General features: G+C 37.1%; 2 protein-coding genes across 7 annotated transcripts; both read left to right on the top strand.

Moving 5' to 3' along the window:
• Positions 1–79: 79 nt before the first annotated feature.
• LOC114522508 lies at positions 80–8,061 on the top strand. Of its 3 annotated transcripts, none has more exons than XM_028543205.1 (10): positions 80–209; positions 295–322; positions 655–1,166; positions 1,256–1,291; positions 1,412–1,654; positions 1,805–1,981; positions 2,099–2,275; positions 2,498–2,671; positions 6,900–7,007; positions 7,183–8,061. In XM_028543205.1, the coding sequence occupies exons 1-10, from the start codon at positions 86–88 to the stop codon at positions 7,686–7,688; spliced, it is 2,085 nt and encodes a 694-aa protein (XP_028399006.1). In that variant the 5' UTR covers positions 80–85; the 3' UTR covers positions 7,689–8,061. The 3 variants fall into 3 exon arrangements, with proteins under 3 accessions (XP_028399006.1, XP_028399005.1, XP_028399007.1); XM_028543204.1 differs by lacking the exons at positions 6,900–7,007; positions 7,183–8,061 and adding exons at positions 2,758–2,865; positions 3,041–3,848; XM_028543206.1 differs by lacking the exons at positions 6,900–7,007; positions 7,183–8,061 and adding exons at positions 2,758–2,865; positions 3,080–3,848.
• Positions 8,062–9,647: 1,586 nt separating this feature from the next.
• Positions 9,648–21,993, top strand: LOC114522548 (neuronal acetylcholine receptor subunit alpha-10-like). 4 transcript variants are annotated; one of them, XM_028543262.1, is made up of 8 exons: positions 9,648–9,906; positions 13,950–14,135; positions 16,873–16,965; positions 18,822–18,961; positions 19,436–19,480; positions 19,775–19,884; positions 20,264–20,709; positions 21,151–21,993. In XM_028543262.1, the coding sequence occupies exons 3-8, from the start codon at positions 16,905–16,907 to the stop codon at positions 21,972–21,974; spliced, it is 1,626 nt and encodes a 541-aa protein (XP_028399063.1). In that variant the 5' UTR covers positions 9,648–9,906; positions 13,950–14,135; positions 16,873–16,904; the 3' UTR covers positions 21,975–21,993. The 4 variants fall into 4 exon arrangements, with proteins under 4 accessions (XP_028399063.1, XP_028399062.1, XP_028399064.1 ...); XM_028543261.1 differs by lacking the exon at positions 13,950–14,135 and having other exon boundaries at positions 9,649–9,906; XM_028543263.1 differs by lacking the exons at positions 9,648–9,906; positions 13,950–14,135; positions 16,873–16,965 and adding an exon at positions 16,972–17,511.
• The last annotated feature ends 652 nt before the right edge of the window (positions 21,994–22,645 follow it).

The raw sequence follows: 22,645 nt of genomic DNA on the forward strand, positions 1-22,645 counted from the left end.
AAATAGAACTGTTTACATTTTTCAAACAATCATAATCTAACGTTTAGTCAATGGAAAACCTTCAAACCAAGACATTTGAGCAGATATGTCACAACTATTAGAACTCTGCACGAGATTGTGTGCAAAATTTCCAAAGAGAATAGTTAATTCCATGAATGTTTCTTGTATTCTACTGATTTTAGCGACGATTTCACGACCAATTATTGCAGGTAACATCCGTGGTAATTTATGAAGTCATTTAATATCGTGGAATACGTGGAGAGCTTTACCATGTTTTTCTTTGTTTTTTTATAGATGATCAACATATCCAACATGGAAACAGGTAAAGAGCGAATATGCTTTTATCTTCTTTCCTCGCAAAAACCGAGTAATCCCTGCCTGGTATTTATAATTGCCGAGATAGGTGCAATGACATCATTCACTACAGTAAAATGTTGCATGGTAATTCTGTTGTACTCATGTTGTACTGCGGTTGTACTGACGTTGTATTGCTGTTGTACTCATGTTGTACTGCTGTTTTATTCGTAATTTCATCATAGTTATTGTACTGATGACTTTGAAGCTTTCCCACAAAATTCTCACACGCATTAACCGATTAAAGGTATGGATATGGTTTCAGCATGGTGTTTTGATCAAAATGTTTATTTATTTTAGGACGTGTATTCCTGCTGAAGCTGAGCCATTGCTCAACTCAAGTGGATGTTATCCTTTGGTAAATTTTACCCGACCTTTTTGTCAGAATCATGGAGTCACATTGTCAGACTACATATACCAAACGCCGGATGAACAAAGCTACAGAAATAATGAGGGCAATGGATTGTACGACCGAGTTGTTAAGCTTGGCATTCCTAAAGTAAGCAGGTTCTTTAATGTGGACAATGACACGTTAATAAAGTGCTTACATGCTTATGTGCCATTCGCTTGTCATTATTTTTTCCCGAATTGTGACGGAACGCAGAGCGAGTATAAAAAACAAAAGATTTGTCAGAGAACATGTCTTAATATTATTCGAATATGTGGAAAAATTTGGGATTTTTATGCTAAGTTTATAATACGTTATAATCCACAGCCGGAGTGGAAAAAACTTGTTTATTGCAAACTACAGCCTTATAGAAATGCTGGTGACTCCCCAGAATGCTGGTATGCTGATCTTGAAGATTCTGCAGGTAATATGAGAATGAGACAACAAACACAAGAATGTCTGCCTGCATTTTGTGTGTAAAAAATGCTCATAACGTATCTTTGCCTCTTCTAGTTGCAATTGAAGCTCCAGAATGGACAACAAAAGCAGGTATAAAAATATTTCAAAACAACTGATAGAGTTTTTATGACAGTTTGGGCAGTGCCCAGTATAAAGATATCCGCTATAAGTTATTAGACAGAGATTAAGTGGCCATATATTTCTACGTAGATTGTCTATACTTAAACGGAAGCAGTTACCATGGGAACATATCAGTAACAGCTTCAGGTATTCCTTGTCAGTCATGGACAGAACAATGTCCACATCGTCATACCATGAACACCACTTACCCAGAATTAAATAACGCCAAGAATTACTGTCGTAATCCCAAGAACTCAGGACAAAGACCTTGGTGTTTTACTACAGATAGGAACAAAAGATGGGAGTATTGCGATATCCCTAAATGTACACCAGGTATGATAATCATAAACCAGGTCAATCCTGCCCCGTTATCAAAGTAATGTCAAGTCATCTAGGAAAATTTCAAGGAAAATAAGCATACAGGAAAGTATTCATTAAAGTCTCTATAACTCCATTCTTGAACAAACTTCAATGTTTCACTAGTCCATGGTAATTATGGCAACTGGTCACTGAGCAGTGCGTGTAATGTAACTTGTGGTGAAGGTTTTGAAACATGGACACGAGATTGTAACAATCCTGGACCAAAGTTTGGTGGAAGAAACTGTAGTTTACTAGGAGAAGCCATTGAGTATAGACCATGTCAAGCAACACCATGTCCTGGTAAGCAATCTCTTTAATCAATATGGGAATAGTTCATGATACAGTGTTTTTGAAACGATCTGGCTTACATTAGGTACAAGTACATGAATTGCATGCACTCCTTATTCATATATCTAGTTAACGGTGGTTACACCAGCTGGAGTTTGGATGTCCCATGCAATGTTTCGTGCGGTGAAGGAATGGAAATATGGCGACGTACTTGTGATAATCCAGAACCAAAATACGAAGGAAATAACTGCAGTGAGCTTGGAAAGTCAATCGACTTAAAGAAATGTACAAAAAAACCATGTCCAGGTATGGATTAAACGAACTAAGCTCAGAGTAACTTTCGTTCACTGAATAGTCTGTGTAAAGTTACCACAAATTCCAAAAGGAAACCTAGATTTAACTAATTTCTCGTACGGAAGAACTCTGTCAGTTCTGGATTGATCTCTAAGGATACGCTGATCGTTGGCATGGTCGTTTGATATCACGTAAGGATCACAAAAGTGACACAACGAACATTTCTTCTTTTAGTCGATGGTAACTATAGCAACTGGACAAGATTGTCGCCATGTAGTGTCACGTGTGGTCAGGGTGTTGAAATCTGGGCACGAAACTGTGATAACCCCCCGGGAAAATACGGTGGAAACTGCAGTAAGCAGGGAGTGGATCATGAAAATCGACTGTGCGCGAAGAAACCTTGCCAGGGTAAGAACATACATGTGGTGCTGAGTATCATGTGATATCAAATAGAGTTTGATTGATAATTATTTCTGCTTATCAATATATTCCAGTTGTCTCCCACACCAAGACGATTGGTTTCATCGTTGCTACTACCTTTGTCATAGTCGTGATAATCCTAAGCTATCTTTTCATTCGTCGCAAACGACGTGGAAAAACAGGTGAGATTAAGGTGACAATTTTGGTATAGTTTTCATATCAATATTTTAATAATAATTCCTGGCCTTGTGATCATTCATGACTTCATCATGAATCGTTTGAGCATCGCCAAACCAAACTACTTATAAATGTTCAGTGTGTAGCAATACCGTGTCTTCATTTCAATTCACTATTTAGGAGTTCCGTTTTACGCCATTGTGAAATTTTCTTCTGAAGAAATCCGTGGTCAACATCAGCCTCATAAAAACGCCGAACTACTTCCCTGTGTGGCTTTTGTTCCTTCTAATGAAAGGGCGAGCACGTCAAAGACTGGCACTGGTGTTGTTTATCAAAACTTGACAACTGATGGAGACCCGATCCCAGGCCACTCGCGTGGTGTTGTAAACGACGAAGGAGATTACGGCAATACAGGATCTTCGCGAAGCTCGTGGTATGATAGACTACAGCTTTTCCGACCATTAGCTATTGATTGGCTACGAAATGCGTGGGGGAATGTTGACGAGGAAGGTCACCATGTCTATGACGTCACGCAACGTGTCAGACAGGTTTCTATTCCTTACGACAAGTTGAGAAACACCGCGCAGGACGACTCGGCAAAAAGAATGGAGACAAGTGATTCAACTTATGATACACCTGAAAGACCACCAGTGGTTATATATAGCTCAGTGTCAAGGGAAGACTGCACCAATGACTGAAATTGCATGAAATATTGAAATGAAAAGCGTTGCTTCCTAGTCTAAAAGGAATTTATTTCGTCTCAGGAATAACAAGGACAAATTTTTTTCAGAAAACAAGCGAATTACTTTTTCTCTTTAGTTGTGCGTTTTCTTGCAATAATGGCGTATCCATTTTAGTCTAATTCTTTTACTAGTTTGAAGCATTGTTTATATATCATATATCGATAATCAATAAAGTCACTTTCATGCTCCAACAGAAATAAATATGAAGCTTAACGATTTCGGAGTTATTTCAAACCTTTGCTAACTTTATAATTGTGTTTAGTGAAGTATTTAAATTTCGTCAGAGTGTAGTTTTGATGCATGGTCGTTCACATTTTTATCATACGAAATTGCATTTATACTGAATTATTGTCATTGCCTTTGTTAAAACTTATTTATAAGTTCTGTATTTCTGTATTGTATTGGCTGAGCAAGAACTTTCACTCCATTTGATGAGGAAATGTTCGCGTTCAATTAAACATGCTCGGCTACTTTCTTTAATTGCTGTTCAAAGAAATCTTTTATAATTTGCTTTGAGGAAGTTGTAACCTTGAGGATGAGAATGTTTTTAAAATAGAACTGTTAACATTTTTCAAATAACTGAATCATAATCTAACGTTTAGTCATTGGAAAACCTTCAAACCAACACATTTGAGCAGATATGTCACAAACATTGGCACTCTGCACGAGATTGTGCGCAAAATATCCGAAGAGAATAGTTAATTTCATGAATATTTCTTGTGTTCTACTGATTTTAGCGACGATTTCACGACCAATTATTACAGGTAACTTCCGTGGTAATTTATCAAGTCCATTGACATCCCGGAATACGTGGAGAGCTTTACCATGTTTTTTTTATAGATGATCAACATATCCAACATGGAAACAGGTAAAGAGCGAATATTCTTTCATCTTCTTTCCTCATAGAAAACGAGTAATCCCTGCCTGGAATATATTCGCCGAGATTGATGAAATGACATCATTCACTACAATAAAATGTTGCATGGTAATTCTGTTGTACTCATGTTGTACTCATGTTGTACTGCTGTTGTACTCATAATTTCATCATAGTTTTTGCACTGATGACTTTGAAGCGTTCTCACAAAATCTTCACACGCATTTACCCGTTAAAAGGTATGGTTATGGTTTAGGGTGTTTTGATTTGTTTATTAATTTTAGGACGTGTAATCCTGCTGAAGCTGAGCCATTGCTCAACTCAAGTGGATGTTATCCTTTGGTAAATTTTACCCGACCTTTTTGTCAGAATCATGGAGTCACATTGTCAGACTACACATACCAAACACCGGATGAACAAAGCTATAACAATAATGACGGCAATGCGTGGTACGACCAACTTGTTGGGCTTGGCCTGCCTAAATTAAGCAGAATATTAAACGTGGACAACGACACGTTCATAAAGTGTTTACATGCTTTTATGCCATCAATTTGTCATTATTTTTTCCCGAATTGTGACGGAACGCAGAGCGAGTATAAAAAACAAAAGATTTGTCGGAAAACATGTCTTAATGTTATTCGTATTTGTGGGAAAATTTTGGGATGTTTATGCTAAGTTTATAATGCTTAAACATCCACAGCCGGAGTGGAAAAAACTTGTTTATTGCAAACTACAGCCTTATAGAAATGCTGGGGACTCCCCAGAATGCTGGTATATTGATCTTGAAGATTCTCCAGGTAAGATATGAGAATGAAACAATAAACACAAGAATGTCTGTCTGGATTGTTTGTTTAAAAAATGTTCATAACATATCTTTGCCTCTTCTAGCTGGAATTCAAGCTCCGGAGTGGACAACCAATGCAGGTATAAAATAATTTCAAAACAACGGATAGAGTTTTTTTGACTGTTTGGGCAGTGGTGCCCATTATAAAGATATCCGCCATAATTTGCTAGAGATTAAATGACCATATATTTCCATGTAGATTGTCTATACTTAGACGGGAGCAGTTACAATGGCAACATATCAGTGACAGCTTCAGGTATTCCTTGTCAGTCATGGACCGAGCAATGTCCACATCGTCATACCATGAACACCACATATCCAGAATTAAATAACGCCAAGAATTACTGTCGTAATCCCAAGAACTCAGGACAAAGACCTTGGTGTTTTACTACAGATAGGAACACGAGATGGGAGTACTGCGATATCCCTAAATGTACACCAGGTATGATAATCATAAACAATCTTGAATTATCTAAGAACTGAAGCGAATCCTGCCCCGTTAACAATGACAAGTCATCTAAAAACACTCTCAGATATTCTCACATATAATTTCACTCGTATTCATCTAAAAAGAAACTTAAACGTTTTACTAGTTCATGGAAATTATGGCAACTGGTCATTGAGCAGTGTGTGTAATGTAACTTGTGGTGAAGGTTTTGAAACATGGACACGAGATTGTGACAATGTTGATGGACACGAGATTGTGACAATGAGCCGATGTTTGGTGGAAGAAACTGTAGTCAACTAGGAGATGCCATTGAGTATAGACCATGTCAGACAAAACCATGTCCTGGTAAGCAATCTCTTTAATCAATATAGGAATAGATCTTGATACAGGGTTTTTGAAACGATTTGGCTTACATGAGGTATACGTACATGAATTGAAGGTAAAGCAGGGATGGGGATATTTAGGTATCTCCTTATTCATATATCTAGTTGACGGTGGTTACACCAGCTGGAGTTTGGATGTCCCATGCAATGTTTCGTGCGGTGAAGGAATGGAAATATGGCGACGTACTTGTGATAATCCACAACCAAAATACGGAGGAAATAACTGCAGTGAGCTTGGAAAGTCAATCGATTTACGAAAATGTAACAAAAAACCATGTCCAGGTGAGATTGAACAGGCCATGTTTGTTAAGATTACGATTATCCTTTTACTGCAAAGCTTGACTAATTCCAAGAAAGGAAGAATCTGGTCCAGTGTTACTGTTAGAGGTCAGAATAGCTCTGTCAATTCTAGATTAGTCACCCTAGGGACATAGCGATATCGTTGGATATCATGCAAGGATTGGAGAAGTGAATTTTTTATTTTTAGTCGATGGTAACTATGGCAATTGGACAAGATTGTCGCCATGTAGTGCCACGTGTGGTCAGGGTGTTGAAATTTGGGTACGAAACTGTGATAACCCCCCGGGAAAATATGGTGGAAACTGCAGTAAGCAGGGAGTGGATAATGAAAATCGAATGTGCGCGAAGAAACCTTGCCAGGGTAAGTTCGTACATGTGGTGCTGAGTATCATGTGATATCAAATAGAGTTTGAACGATAATTATTCCTGCTTATCAATATATTCCAGTTGTCTCCCATACCAAGACGATTGGTTTCATCGTTGCTGCTACCTTTGTCATAGTCGTGATAATCCTAAGCTATCTTTTTATTCGTCGCAAACGACGTAGAAAAACAGGTGAGATTAAGGTGACAATTTCGGTATAGTCTTCATATCAATATTTTAATAATAATTCCTGGCGTGGAGATTATTCATGACTTCATCATGAATCGTTTGAGCATCGCCAAACCAAACTACTTATAAATGTTCAGTGCGTAGAAATACCGTGTCTTCATTTCAATTCACTATTTAGGAGTTCCGTTTTACGCCATTGTGAAATTTTCCTCTGAACAAATCCGTGGTCAAGATCAGGAAAACGGCGAACTACCGCCCTGTGTGGCTATTGTTCCTTGCAATGAAATGGCAAGCACGTCAAAGACTGGTACTAGTGTTGATTATCAAAACTTGACAACTGATGGAGACCCGATCCCAGGCCACTCGCGTGGTGTTGTAAACGACGAAGGAGATTACGGCAATACAGGACCTTCGCGAGGCTCATGGTATGATAGACTACAGCTTTTCCGACCATTAGCTGTTGATTGGCTACGAAATGCGCAGGGGAATGTTGACGAGGAAGGTCACCATGTTTATGACGTCACGCAACGTGTCAGACAGGTTTTTATTCCGTACGAAAAGTTGGGAAACACCGCACAAGTTGACTCGGCCGGAAGGAGAATGGAAAGTGATTTAACCTATGATACACCTGAAAGACCTCCCGGGGTAATATTGCCATGCCCAGATCAGACTACCACGACTTGAGGAATATGGATTAGATCGACCAGTCATATATAACCCCATATATCCCTATATATCCCTGTATGTGTCTTTCTTGGCGCATATTGTTTTAAACTATATAACTGCACTTATTTTAATACCTCAAAATCATCTCACGCTTTGTCGAATCTCAACTAACTCCAGGCTCATATCATTTTTGTCATTTGCGACACATTCGCCTGATATCAAACATGTTTAATATTTTTTACACACGAGTAACAAGGCCACAGGCAATCTCGCATTCAGAGCCCTCGATTGTTTGTGTCCTGACACGCATGCGTGTTTTACTTGCTTTCAGAACAACTTGTCGTTCGTTGACCGCACACTAGAAAATTTTACGAAAAATAGAACTCACCTGTTTATCTGGTTCTCATTTCATTCTCTCTGACTGATTGTTAGGTTTTCCACAAATCTCGGTTTAAGTATGATGTTTAAACAATAATAAAAAGGCGATAATAGACTTTGAATCCATTCAGTGCAAACTGATTCCAAACGTATTCGAATATGAACACCAATAAACAACCATTATGATCGCCTTTCGCCTGCTTCATGACAAGTTTTTGTTCATGTGATATAGTGTCATAATATTAAAACTCTTCCTTTGTTCACAAGTCTTGTTCGTTAGAACGTAAGATCAACCCGATTTATATCGAGAAATATTCAAACGTTCTACGATTTAAACTGGTTTCAAATGCCTTCGAAATGGAGGCTTTACATAATCCAGTGTATAGCCTCGCTATGCTAATATTCTGCTGTTTAACGACTGTGAAAACAATCAATTTCTAAAGAAAAAACTAATTATGACGACGTAAATTTAAATAATAAAATATTGGGTAATATCGTGGCGGTCTTTAAACTTCCACACAGAAAATAAGTGTTTATCAGCTTCATTTTATAAATATAGCCTACAGCCGGACGATAAGTCATACGCACACGTACGCAAAAATTTGATGAAAAACCTATACAATATACATATTAATATATCTTAAATGCTCGAAATTGACGGACCAAAGCACTTAAAAGTCAATTTAACCGGTGGCATATGCACATAAGACTCTTTAAGCCTGTGGTTTCCATTTATTCGTTCAGCAGTAAATAACCGCGATGTAATATAGCCAAGTTATCTAACTTGTCCACACGATATTACTTTTATGTGTTAACGAGGTCAAAAACTTGCTAACTGGGGATTTGGGTTTTTCAAAAAACCCTATCACAGAATGGCAAAGCTGAATATCTTTTTGTATGACTCGCTTTTAAACGGCAACTTGGCTTGTAGAACTAAGATGAATTCCAAAGGCGATATCTTTCAAGGCAATAGATAATTTCGTTTACAAAACAATGTCGTTAGAAAGAATAAGCTGAAAAAAGATTGACTGTGAACTTAATTTCAATGCCGCTGAAGATACTCTTGTCAAAACAAAAACATAGGAATATCGCGTGGAATGAATTCAACACTGACAGGCCAAGTTCGCTACTTCAACCCTGTTTCATATTGCTACAAAACATATCCCATGCAAGGCTTAGGTTTACAGAAAGATACAAAGATTGTATGCTATTTTATTGTCTATGTCTATTCATCGCACCATGCACAAAGGCGGAGTGACGAAACCTAACTATGGAAACAAGGCCGTAATATTTTTTTTCAAAAGCCACCCCACAATGCAATTTAGCATAACGGGCCATTAATTAATAATTTGTGGCAACATTTATAAGCGAATACATAAAAACAACAACATTTATTTGAGGAGATAAAAAACTCGCAGGGTGAGCAATGGATAAACTGGACTCACGTTTTACGGTTCGCATATAATCGCAGTATAAAGAGAAACATACTTTTAGCACAAGTGGTTTAGATATATTTCCTTAAATTCAAATGCATGCCAAATGGCAAATGGAGAGAGAAAAGGCTATACGAAAATCTTTACCACAATTTCCATATTCACGTAACATGTTATAATTCCAGAGCGTCCATAGTCGGAGTTCAGACTTTGTTCTATACCAGAGAATTCATTTGGGTGGCGAAGAGTTAAGTAGTTTTATAAAGTGCGTCGGAAGAGTTATGCAAAACGTGTCATAATGGTTGTACGACAGCTTTTGGTAGTCCTTTATACCATTTGACGTCGCTGTACTTCGATACTAGCCAAGAAAATGAAAGTCTCGTACACTGGGAAGGAATATACAAGATGCTTGTTTTGAAAAAAACGTAAGTCATGATATTTATAGCATGAAAATCTTCAGGTGTTATGTTAACAATTGATGCACAGTCGAAAAATAAATAAAATAAAGTAAGTGTTTCACTCACGGGAAACATTGAACAATGATTGTATTTTCATCGGACTCAGATCAATTCTAAACCGGTGTAAGACAATTTCATCGAAGAACACTAGCATTCGCATTAACAAACCGTAAACACGGCATGGGTCGGTCGCGTTCAGATATCTCATTAATCGTTTAACGAGGGAAAAGCCGGTGAAATGGCAAAACATTTGTAATGTCACTGGAAAATATTACCTGAAATGGTACGCAGTAAAAAGCGTTATGCATTCAGGTCTGTGTATATAGACACTTAATGCATATATCTTTCAAACGCGTCGAGGGGCAACTTTTATTTGCTATTAAACAAAGCATATTCATGCAGGGGGCTAATATATCCGAAAGTTATAACTATATTATATAGAGATAGCTTTAAGATATTTGTTTTCTAAACAAAGTTTTTAGTTATTTTTGTATACATGCATATGGTTAATTGGTAAAACAAATAAGTAGTTACTTATCGAAGATATATAAGAGGATGTTCAACGCTATAAAAAATGACATGACGGCATTAAACCTTGTGTGTAGAAAATTAATTAAGCTTGCATGTAATCGTTTATACGGTCTGCACAAACGATCCAATTTTGTCGGATTTGACTCGCTTTTGAAGGATGTTTTATAGTCTGTTGACTTGCATTGTATATGGCAGCAAATCAACAAGGGCATTTAGTCTACTTTATCTATAACAGACTACATTCCATACGTCAGGAATGAAATGGATCCGACAGAATGAGATCTATTGTAAACAGATCTTTATCCATCCTATAACCACTCATCACAGATTGATTTCCCGTCTGACTATAGAGAAATACAATAATAGTGATATTTTTTTACGGGCCAGCACGGCACTTGAAATTCTATTCTCATATAAAATTTTATCGTTTCGTCGAGTTGTTGGTTTCGAAATTAAAGATCACAATTCACCTAGAGCAGCCGTCATCATAAATTTTCAGCGTATAAGATGTCGCAATCTTGAACTCATTATGTTTCCCTATAACCATTTATGTTGGGGTTTTTTCCCGAAAGTCATTGAGTACATTACTTTACAAACCCTTGAGTATGAATATAATCGTAAACACGCAACAGTGGGCATCGGTATATATATGGATATTTCTCAATTTCTGCATGCGGTAGGCTGTTATTCTTGCTAAAAGGCAACTTTAAAGGACAAAATGTCTCATTTTTAAACATCACAAACGTGAGATGTTTCAGCCTTAAACATTTATGTTGGGTATTTTCGTCTTAACTGGCACGCCATGCACTTGAGACGGGCTATTAATTATTGAAAAGGAATTCAGGAAACAGTCAGTGAATTCAAGTTTATCTCTCTAATACGATGTTCATCGGCAATCTCCGCTGATATTTATCATGACTGGTTTTTCGTGTGTACGCGTATATACGGAGCCCCCTTTTTGATAAATCTTTCATATCTATAGGGGTGCATGTGGAAGTCAAAAATACTGATGCAAATTAATCTTCGACTATGTCGCTGTTTTGAATTTCAAAACTTGATGGTCTCGAAACATAATGTCTTCGAAACTTCGAAGACATAATGTCTCGGGAAGCAGACCATTATATAGATGCCCATGCACTCAGAGATATATCGTAACTGTTACTGAATGGTGTCTGGCGGCAATATATAAAAAAAACTTTCATTCAATAAAAATTATACCATTGCCTTTTTTATCGAAGCCATTTCATTCTATGCAGCTACATGCATATATAGGCAATGCATTATTCAGAGGGAATTGTTGTGTCATTTTGCTCAGTCTGAATGGAATAAATGCATAAAATCGTTTATCTTAACATGTGGCCGGGCGGAGTTGAAAGTGTTATCGAAGCCAGTTTAGCTCTGCCAAAATCCATCGTAACTCTGCAGGAGAGCTGCATTTGCGGTTTGTGTCAAACTTATAGTTTAGAAATATCATTGCATAATTGGCTTTGAACAAAAACTCTGTGGATGATGAATTAATTGATTTGGTTAGAGGTCGATCATGTTTACCGATGCACGGTTAAAAATGAAACATTGCGCCCTTGAAAGTTGCCTCTTACCAAGAATAGCCACCAACCGCATGCAAAAAATATTAATAACATGCATGCATGCAGAAATATCCATATGTATATATATATAGCCACGCACGTGCAATGCTGCGTGTTTATGGATTATATTCTGAAGCGTTTATAAAGTAATATAGTTAACGCCTTTTGAGAAAAAAAACAACAAAAAAAGGCATGCAATATTGTTCATTTATCGTTCTCATGCATGCAGATCTTATGGGTAAACTGCTGGGTTATATTTCGTATATGCATGAGCTGAATTGTTTTATAATATATATAATATTGCCATTTTTCATAATAATAACGTGCAAACTTTATGCGGAAATTCTCATCAGAAATCCTCACTGTATTATAGACTGCCGAGTTTTTTTCACTAGCCTATAATGCATAACGTATAATGTATAAAATCAATTAACATTATACTTTCTGGTAAGTCGAAATAATTGCCACTATATTGAGCTACTTCTTCGACAGAAATCATAGGCTTTTGAATATGTTAGGAAGATTAGTAAGTAACATAACATGACTGAATGCTTTCCTCTAAGAATCCTACATGTATATTGACTAGCACATGCATGTATGCATGCAGCTAATACAAAACTTAGAGATTGTATATATATATATATATATATATATATATACACACTATATATAATTATATACGCGAATGTTGTTTGTTTGTAGCATGCACGCACGTAATAAGATAATGAAAACTGCTCTGGCAATTTCCTGAGGGCATCTCAAAATGAAAATCTTAGATTCTTATCGCTGGAAATTGATTTTCAAAAGCTTAACACATGTTGATACAGATCATTATTCATGTATGCATGTGCGCGCGGGTATTTTGAGAAATTAATCAGTTCACTGACGTGGATTTTGCGAGACATATTTCGTCTCTTCAGCTATTAAACTTAATGAATCGAAGCGGACCTAAATCACTTATTTGCTCTCTCACAGACACAGTGACGTAATCTTTACGTAGCTCGTAATTATGGCGGTAAATAGGCAAAGTACGCGTATGACTGTGTAAGTTTTCGGGATGAACGAGCGTCGTTTTCGAGCGTTTTCAAAATTGTTTTTGTCTATTTTATCGTTTTGACGCCTTGTCCACACGGTCCAAGGGAAAATATGCTCAATATGTCAGTTAAATTAGCTTTAACTTCTATTGTATAAATTATGTTTAAAACTGTCAGTTTGGCATGAAAACGAACATGCAAAACACTCGATTGAATTGCTACCGTGTGCGCATAATTCCTCTATGAAAGAACTAAGGCTTTTTTCCCCTCATCGCAACGGGCAAAATCCCAAAAGCTCGCCTCGAGGGGTTTCATCCAATGAAACTGATGCTTTTAGGTAAAGTTTAATTACAAGCACGCATAGCGAGATTGCGAGTGGGTTTTTGCGATGGGCTAAATTATAAAAAAGTACTTTAGCACTATAGTGACTGTCGTCATTTTCATATCTATTTTTAAGATGTCTTAGCTGATATAATTAACAGAGATGTGGACTACGTCAATTTCTGAGATGCATCAAGCATATCTTTCATAAAATACAAAAAGCCTGCATGTATAAGGCACACATATAGATGAACGAATGCACATATGATCTTTTCGGTATTTCAGCTATATATAGTCTCTAATGCGCTAATTCCCACATGGCCATGCGTGGACGAGTTTAAAATGAATCTGGAGATCAATTGTATAATCGTAAGACGCGCATGCGTACTTCTGGGACGTCCAAACAGGGGGGCCAGATGTTATCGTTGAGAAACGTCTATACTAGTCATGTGCGAGGCGAATTGATCTTTACCGACAGGATTACAAAACAAATATAAACTCTATTTTAATATAAAGCTGCTGTGTATTTTTGAATTAGAAAATCAGTGGGAGTTCATAAATGAAACTACATGAGGAGACAGTGTTTATTTCAACCATTGGCTGGGATGCTTTAGAGAATAATTGAGTGGAAAAATCCAGTCGGGGTCAACAAAAACATTGAAAAAAAATAAAATCCCAATCACTCGAAACGAAATAGATCGAGGCTCGTGTACAAACACTTAAGGTATGATATACCATTTAAGCTTAAGATTATAATAATGTCTCATGTACAAAGTTTCCTATATAAGTATAACAGTTCCATTTTAATTCGCTTGGCGATAAAACATGCATAACGACAGCTGTTTTCAGTTTTTTTCAAGTAATTTTATCAGTAGATGCTTGAATATATATAAGTGTGTGTGTATGAATCTTTGTCAACTTTATTCATCAATTTGCATTTTATTAACAAAGAAAATTTCAGACTTCCCAGTCAATAGATCTAGAATGTATTAAAAAAAGGATTTTGTGATTCAACATTATACATTCGCTTTATTTCACTGGAGCCCCGTATGGCTGGCGTATACCTGTTATAATGATTCGGCCTGGGCTTCGGTGTTTTCTTTTAAAAAAACGGAGGTGTAGATGAAAAAGTTCAACATAATATAGAAGCGCAATCTTCACCGTGCCTTGCGTATATATTGAAAAACGTTTATATTTCAATTATTGATGAAACTGACGTCGATTATACCTGTCAAGATGTCGTATAACTGACAAGGTATAACTTCAGCTTTTTAAATCGTAAAGTTATAGAGTAATAACTGACGTATATTTGTATATATATAAATATACAACAGGATACAGATAAGGACTGTATTATTTTGTCTTCGGTTATGGGCTTTTAAAGTCATCATTTCTGGTTGGGACATTGTGTTTAACCCGGGAATACATATAATAGTGACATGTTTTGACCACAGGTTTTGTAGTGCAACTTTAGCGGGCCAGGTATGTTGTGTATAAACATTTCGAATGAGATTGAAATGTTTATACAGAGCTAATGTTTTGTACTAGAAATGTTGGTCGTGTTGTCCGGCATTCAAGTTGTATACGGTAAATATTAGAGGCTGTTTCACATGCATGCATGCATATACTCCTATAGTTATACCTGAGATTATTAAGCCAAAATTAAGCATGCATGAAATGATTTTGAATGACTTCGGTTTTTAATACTTCATGAAACTGAATGATTGTGCACATGCTATTTAGAATATTGAATGCTCCATGTCATATTTCGTCTAAACTTTGCTAATGCTGGATGTAAACAGCCCATGCAGCATAAAACCAGACGCCGATCCATGGGCGATATGATTAAAGCTTTTTAAAAACTTTCAGATCACATGCAGCCCGGATCTTTCCCTATGAGAGGAAAGGCAATCCTATTGCCTCATGAAAAAGTTCTAATTCTATATTCATCAAATTTAACACGTCTTAAAATTCTACTTATCCTAACATGCACCCTGAAAAGAAACACCGATGTTGTTGGAAATGTAATCACCTCGTGAGTTTCAAAATGCATGCCTAATATGATATACAAGTATATTCTATATCGGAATTTTTTACGCTTGTAACATCTGCCTGGCTTCGCGATAGACGCTGTAATCATGCATAGACTGATTTCAGTGACGCGAAACTTGTTTGCATAATGAACGGATAGTTCTACATTTGAAGTCAACGCCATGAACTTCGTAACAAGTCTATAATGTTAAATACAGCTTCGCTTATACGAAGGACAACTATCTTTCCTACAATCTTAAATGTATAACTAAGCAACGTAGGACAGTAAAAGTTGAGCAAAAAGCCCTCGAAAAAGCCTATATATAGGTTGGCAAACTTGTATAGACGTGCAACTACAGTATATATAAGTTTCATCTTGATCTATTCAAATTTTGCAATGAAGATGTAAATAATGTATGTCGTAATTGAAAGAATGAAATGACTTCTTCTATCTCTCATAGTTCAAGCAATCTTTTTCATTATAGGAAACTGATCAATGAACAAAATTGAACAGATAAAATCTCCATTTGAAAATGTTTACATGCAGATATCATGCGTGATGTCAGCTGCATGGCTCGAAATATTATTACTCGTATAACCTAACAGGGGGGGTGGGGGAGAGTGCTATCATTTTATGTTCCATTGCGTGTGATTTTGTTCTTTGCGGTTCTACTGTTAACGCGGTCTGTAATGTCTGTGGGATCTCTCATGCATACATACACCAGTGTACATAAAGAATCGACAAAAAAGTTTAATGTTCAATTACTATTGTTTATGTTTCTCGCTGTTTCAAATTCAATTTTATCTTATCTCCACCATCAGTAAATGAAGTGGTTTAGGAGATTAAGGAAATATAACTCAGAGCTCTAATATCTATCATCATTCAAGATATGTCATAATTCACGCACATTTGGTGCTGTGCGGTTGATATTAAAGTATAGCCTCGTGTGTGCTTGAACAAGCTTATGCATTTAAACCGCTTATACATACTTATAAATATAAGAAAGAACATCTTGACTTAAATTCTCTGTGAAGAGCAATTGAAGCATTTCAAAAAGTACTCTTCATTAACCGAAGCTTTAATCTAAGGTAAAAAATTTTATAGTAATTGAGTAACATTCATTGGAAATCAATTTTTTAAGTACAAATTGCAACAGCCGATTTTAGCGAAGCGGAAGACGGTCAGACGCATAAACAGAGTCAGATAAATTTTTAACTAAGCCTTTCCGTTGTTTTTTATTTAGATTAACTAGAAAGTAACTATATATTTCCCTATGTACTCTGTAAAATAGTTTAGTTTGGACGATTTGAACACAACATAATGAGCCATGTTAAATCAGGGTATCTAACAGTTATTCACCAGCAGATTTGGGACGAATGGAGGCTATATTGTCCGATGAGAAATTCATTATTTACCAAATCTTTTCCAGGTAAAATAACGAGACTCGATTGTCCAATCAGCATGAAGATGGCATGGTCGCTATGGAAACATACCGCAATCATTCTGACGTGTATTACATCAGGTTAGATTTTTTTATTCCATAATAGCATCGGAAATCAATAAATCTTTCCATCAAATGTGGAACAGAGCCTTATAGAACAACAAAAGAACAAAACCCACGCATATTTTCCCTGATTTTCACCACATATTCTACAAATTGCAAACACATTTCGCATACGCAATCGTTATAATAATATCATATTCCACTAAGTTATCTAAACGAATTTCGATGCGCCTCGGCTACTTGTACCATACTATTACATAATTGCAAGAAAGCCTTCCTAAGAGCAAAGCGTGTGCAAAATCACAAAAAAATACTGCAAAATAGGTCGTCTATCGACACCCCAAGGCGGTCGGAAAAAAGACAGAAGTCGTCATGAGGGAACGCCAACTGATAAGAAGCTAATTTTGACAGTGCACAGGTGTGGGTTGGTCCATTTATAACAGTTGTTGAGGCAGATCTTGCACAAAACACACGAAATACTCAGAGTTTAACTAAAAGACGAGAATCCTTCCAAAATGGCCGAGTCACATTTCCACTTACTATTGTTTATACTTCTCAAGACAGGTAAGCGCAGTTTATGCTAAATAGGTAACGGTATATTTGTTCTGTGCGGATACATAGGTCGTCTTCTAATTGGTAAATTAGGATATATCACGCGGCATTTAGCGCATTCTGTGCATATGTATTGCAGCATCAGAGCATTTCAATGCAAAAAGTTCGCTTTGAGGATTTCAAAAAACCAACGATGGTTCGTACAATAACGTTATCATTCGATGAAGAAGAGCTACATGTACATAATAAACACGTATTCGATTGTTCAATCAACTGAATTTCGAAGATTTCGTTTTGAAGTTTTTGTTAGATATCCCTGTTGAAAAGATTCCGCGAGCCCCACGCCGAAGATTGATTCGAAAAAGCCATTTTATGATATGAGCGCAAAAATTTCTCATGAACTTCAATAACACCGATGTTCGACAGTTCGAGTTCTAGAATAATAAGCCTAATTGACCTTGCATTGGTTGTACAGAAAATGTTCTGTATGATGGATGAAGTTTGACCTCGATGCCAGCAAAAGATGGTGTCAATATGTGGAACGCGTTAGGTCGAATATCATACAAACAGTTGGGTTTTGTTGTTTGTTTACAACCGTTGTTGCTGTACGAATCGTAGCGAGCATTCGGGTTAGCTGGAAACGACGAAAATGTACAGATAAAGACGGACGAAAAACTACATTTGACGAGATACAATTTAAGTATTCTCCTGAGAAAGTATATTACTCATAGTTATAAGAAAGTCAAGCCATATCATCAGTTCGGAGTATTGTAACGCGAAGATAAAATACACCACGGGCCTGATCGTGTAAACCATTATATTCATAGAAATAATCTCTCCTTTTTTAGCATCGAGAGAAATTCCCAGCCCAGTTTATCTCACTGTATTCCACGCACACATACACATGCAATCATGACGTAAAGATTAGGGCACAAGAATTTATTGACGTGTATATATTTCTCGTTATAATGACGCACGTAACGAGGCTGTATATAGCTGGTGATATTTGCGTATGTAATGATGTTATACTGGTAATGTTATCATGCACATATATAGACTTGAATACGCTGGGGTTTTTTTAACCGAATGCGTAGATAGTGGGTGGTGGGAGAAACGGAAATACAAGACTGCGTACGACTTGTACTGCCGAGTAATAATTGGTTAAATATTTATAGTTTGATGGCAGTTTGACAAAACAGGCGAAGATTGGTTAGTTTCACTCAAATGTATCCGGCCAACCAAGCTGTCTCTGCGCTTATGGAAAAACAGGCAAACGAATGAAAAACGAATGAATTTGTAAAAGCTTCTGTCTTCTTTTGCAGTTTCAGATTGCAGTTGTTTTGAAAAGGAGCTGTTGGATCACTTATTCAAAGACTATGACAAGGACATGAGACCAGTGTTGAACGACAGCGACACTGTTACTGTGACAATGGGATTGTCACTCCACCAGATTATGGACGTTGTGAGTATAACGTATATGCCAAGCTTAGGGTAATCCAGACCAGACCTCAGGGAAAGAGGGCGATTATCATACACCTTTTTCATTCAAATGATAGAAAGCAGAACTAAAGGGTGATAACACCAATAGGATGATTGCCGCTAGAGCCGGATTTTGAATGGCAAAGTTAACAGCGGTGGTCATTGATAAGTTACTTTACCCTTCGGAAGAAATTAATTTCAGCCTCCTTGATCATCGACAATGGATCGGGGGAACATCCCCGATGAATTAATTACGTTATACGCTAACTCATCGACGATGGCTATTTGTCGGTGGTCAGTGATGCATAAATTTTTTTGTGTATCGAAGGAAATTATATACTTCATTGATCACCGACTGACACCGACAATAGATCGTAGAACGACGATGAATTACGACATATGAAAACAAGGCCTAAGGATGTATCGCTTCAACTATCTAAATTCTTTTTTTTTGCAGGATGAAAAAAACCAAATAATGACCACAAGTGTTTGGGCTCGACAGGTGAGTTCACAGTGCAAATAAAATAACGTAAAAGACGACTGAAGTACCCGTCATCAGTGCGTTCACTCGCTCCAAGTCAGAACTAGCTAGCTAGTTAGTTTAATGGACCATTTCTTATTAAAGTAAAATCTAAACTAGGAAAATCCATCAGTACAGGTGGAAAGAGCATTCCAAACTTAGTGCATGGAAAGAGAGTGGGAAAAAGAAATATTAAAATTTTCCTAGTTCAGCATTTAGTTCGATAGAGAGGCCATTTGTAGGTCTAAAAAGCGCATTTATTATCATGTTCCCCAGAAATGGTATAATCCTTATTTACGATGGGATAAAACGAAGTATGGTAACCTGTCAACTATCAACGTTCCAAGTAAAAAGATCTGGATTCCTGATATTGTCCTTTATAACAAGTAAGTACACATGAGCAGAGAACATTTCCATGGTGTAACTCTTACCTCAAGAGCATTGCACTGCAATCGCAAAGACGTAGCTTCGATTTATGCCAGAGGAAAGGTAGTTCACACATCTTTCACAAGTCACAACTATTCCTGGCTTCAATTTGAACTTGAGTATGATTCCCACTCGAAATTAAGACTCTTCAACCCCTAGCTATGATCCTTTATCGAGTAAATGGCCACAGAATCTTAATTGTTTTGTAATAATAAAAACGGCCCATGTTTCTGATATAGTATTAACAGACAAACGATGTGTATAAAGATTCGTTTTATTCATTTAAAAAGATTCGTTTATCATTATACTCTCATTCTTCTTTCATTTTTAACCCTGAAGTGCTGATGAAGATGTGGACTTCAGAGGTTACTTGGACCGCCTCTCAACGAGAGTTCAAATAAACGACAAAGGACTCAACACCTGGTTATCGCCTGTGATGTTGAGGACAAAGTGTAAGATCAACGTGGAGTTTTTTCCCTTCGATTCCCAGAGTTGCATACTGAAATTTGGATCGTGGACCTACGACGGTTACAGACTGGATGTTCAGAACGAAAGCGCAACTATCGATTTAGGAATGTATATTGCTTCAGCCGAATGGCATTTGGCATCATCTCCAGTTAAAAGAAACATCTTGCATTATTTCTGTTGCCCAGAACCGTATCCAGATGTAACATTTATTGTGAATATTCAACGAAGAACGTTGTTCTATTTGACAAATTTGATTCTCCCCCTGGTCGTTATATCTGTATTGATTACGTTCGTATTTACACTACCACCAGAATCAGGTTCGTCTGTCAGAATGCTCTAATTATATCCATGCTTTGATCTTGTCTAAATCACATTAAATTGTCCCAGTAATCACTTTAATTTATGTCCAAATCATGCCCAAATCATATTTCAATCATGTCCCAATCATGTCCCAATCATGTCTCAATCACGTTTCAATCATTTCCAAATCATGTTCCAATCATATCCCAGTCACATTCAATTTATCAATGCTCCCATCCCAATCAATGCTCTTTAATCATGCACCATTTATGGCTAATACAATCAGGCACTGTTTCTTCCAAATCATATCCCAATCATGTTCCAATCACGTTCCAATCACGCCGCCTCAATCTTGTTCCAGTAACGTTCAAAAGATAATCCAAAACTGTTTCAACTCCTACTATGCTCTTTCAGATCCAACCAACCTCAAATTAACACAAGTTTCCTTTCCTTCACAGGAGAAAGAATATCTTTATCCATCACAATTCTCCTGGCGATGACCGTCTTCATGTTATTGGTCACTGAAACAATCCCACCGACATCAGAAGTCATTCCTCTCATCGCAAAATTCTACATGGCGGCCATGTTCGAGATTGCCCTTGCTCTCATCGTGACCTGCTACATCCTGAGATGCTACCACACCACTGCGAGCGAAGTACCACCATGGATGAAGCGGCATCTGGTAGGAACCCTGGCAAACTTCTTTGGAGTCAAGAAATCCAAGGCTCTGTTAAAGCAGGAAAAGGAGGAGCAAAGCTATAAAAAGTTGACTCAGAAAAGAGGGTTCTTGGGAAAGATGATTGTTAAATTTCGACAGGAGGAGACTGGGGAGAAAAACGAAGGGAACGAGTTCCATGGCAACGGAACCGCAAATGAGACAGCAGTGGAGAAGTTGATGAAGAATTATGATCATCGCGTGGGTATCCCTCAACATCCTGATATATCCAGTCATGTACACATTTCGCACCATGACAATTGCAATGGTTTTCGAAAAGGTTATGAATATCAGAACGGTCATGCACATAACTACCCTGGCGGGAACAAAGACTCGATTCCCATGAACAGAACCACAAACGATGATGAATCAGTTGTCTTGAAAATTTTGGAAAAACTTGAAATTATTTCTACGAACTTTCAAACGAAAGAAAAAGTTGATTTGGTCAAGGAACAGTGGCACATCATTGCCGTCGTCTTCGATCGCGTTTCGATGTGGACATTCGCAGGCGCAATTCTCATAACAATGTCAATGATATTCTACCAAGCTCCGGGTTATGTAGCGTAGAAAATGTAGCGAGATTCCGGGAAATAATGGACACGGGTTATTCGCGGGGAAATCCTGCATCGCGAGACGATGAGAGGGAAACATTTACAGCGATAAATCTTTATAATTATGTAAAATAATAAAATGGTAATATTTTAATTATAGAAAGATAATATAATAGTCTAGCAAGATATTCGCCGGGGATTATAGCAGCTTTTGGAGATACGGGGAGCTTTAACATTTGAAAGTCCAACTAACCTTAAAGGATCTCTGCACTGGAAAGAGATTTCACAAAATTTATCAAGACCGAGTTACAACGAGTCGATCTCCTTTTAAAGTTGAGGTACGAATTATAAGTAATGTTGGACCCTAGTATCATTCGTAATATTGGAACCTGTATAGTTAATCCATGCATGCACGTAAATAACAATTTTACATAGCTAAGCTAATACCCTCTTTTGAGGTGGACATAAATCAGACTAAAATATTCTCGATATAATGTGTACACGGTGAAATTCTTAAAAATGATATCTGGAATCAACTGAACAATGATATCTGGAATCAACTGCAATTAAGTTGTAGCCGCGCAAATGCAAAAGGATATTCAGTATAATGACATATATTCTGTAAAACCTAAACAGTTGTTTTCGATCAGATTTTGCCGGGTTAGTTTCAATAACTCATGTTCGCAC

This window comes from Dendronephthya gigantea, unplaced genomic scaffold (assembly GCF_004324835.1).
Source record: "Dendronephthya gigantea isolate DGI-Jeju-01 unplaced genomic scaffold, DenGig_1.0 000023F, whole genome shotgun sequence".
Lineage (NCBI taxonomy): Eukaryota > Metazoa > Cnidaria > Anthozoa > Malacalcyonacea > Nephtheidae > Dendronephthya > Dendronephthya gigantea.

Excerpts from the sequence above, each read along its gene's own strand:
- LOC114522548 (XM_028543262.1), top strand. The coding sequence starts at position 16,905 with ATGAAGATGGCATGGTCGCTATGGAAACATACCGCAATCATTCTGACG. Across the intron at positions 16,966-18,821 it reads TCTGACGTGTATTACATCAG|TTTCAGATTGCAGTTGTTTT; the intron begins GTTAGATTTTTT and ends CTTCTTTTGCAG. Across the intron at positions 19,481-19,774 it reads CAAGTGTTTGGGCTCGACAG|AAATGGTATAATCCTTATTT; the intron begins GTGAGTTCACAG and ends CATGTTCCCCAG.
- LOC114522508 (XM_028543204.1), top strand. The coding sequence starts at position 86 with ATGTCACAACTATTAGAACTCTGCACGAGATTGTGTGCAAAATTTCCA. Across the intron at positions 1,982-2,098 it reads TCAAGCAACACCATGTCCTG|TTAACGGTGGTTACACCAGC; the intron begins GTAAGCAATCTC and ends TCATATATCTAG. Across the intron at positions 2,866-3,040 it reads CAAACGACGTGGAAAAACAG|GAGTTCCGTTTTACGCCATT; the intron begins GTGAGATTAAGG and ends TTCACTATTTAG.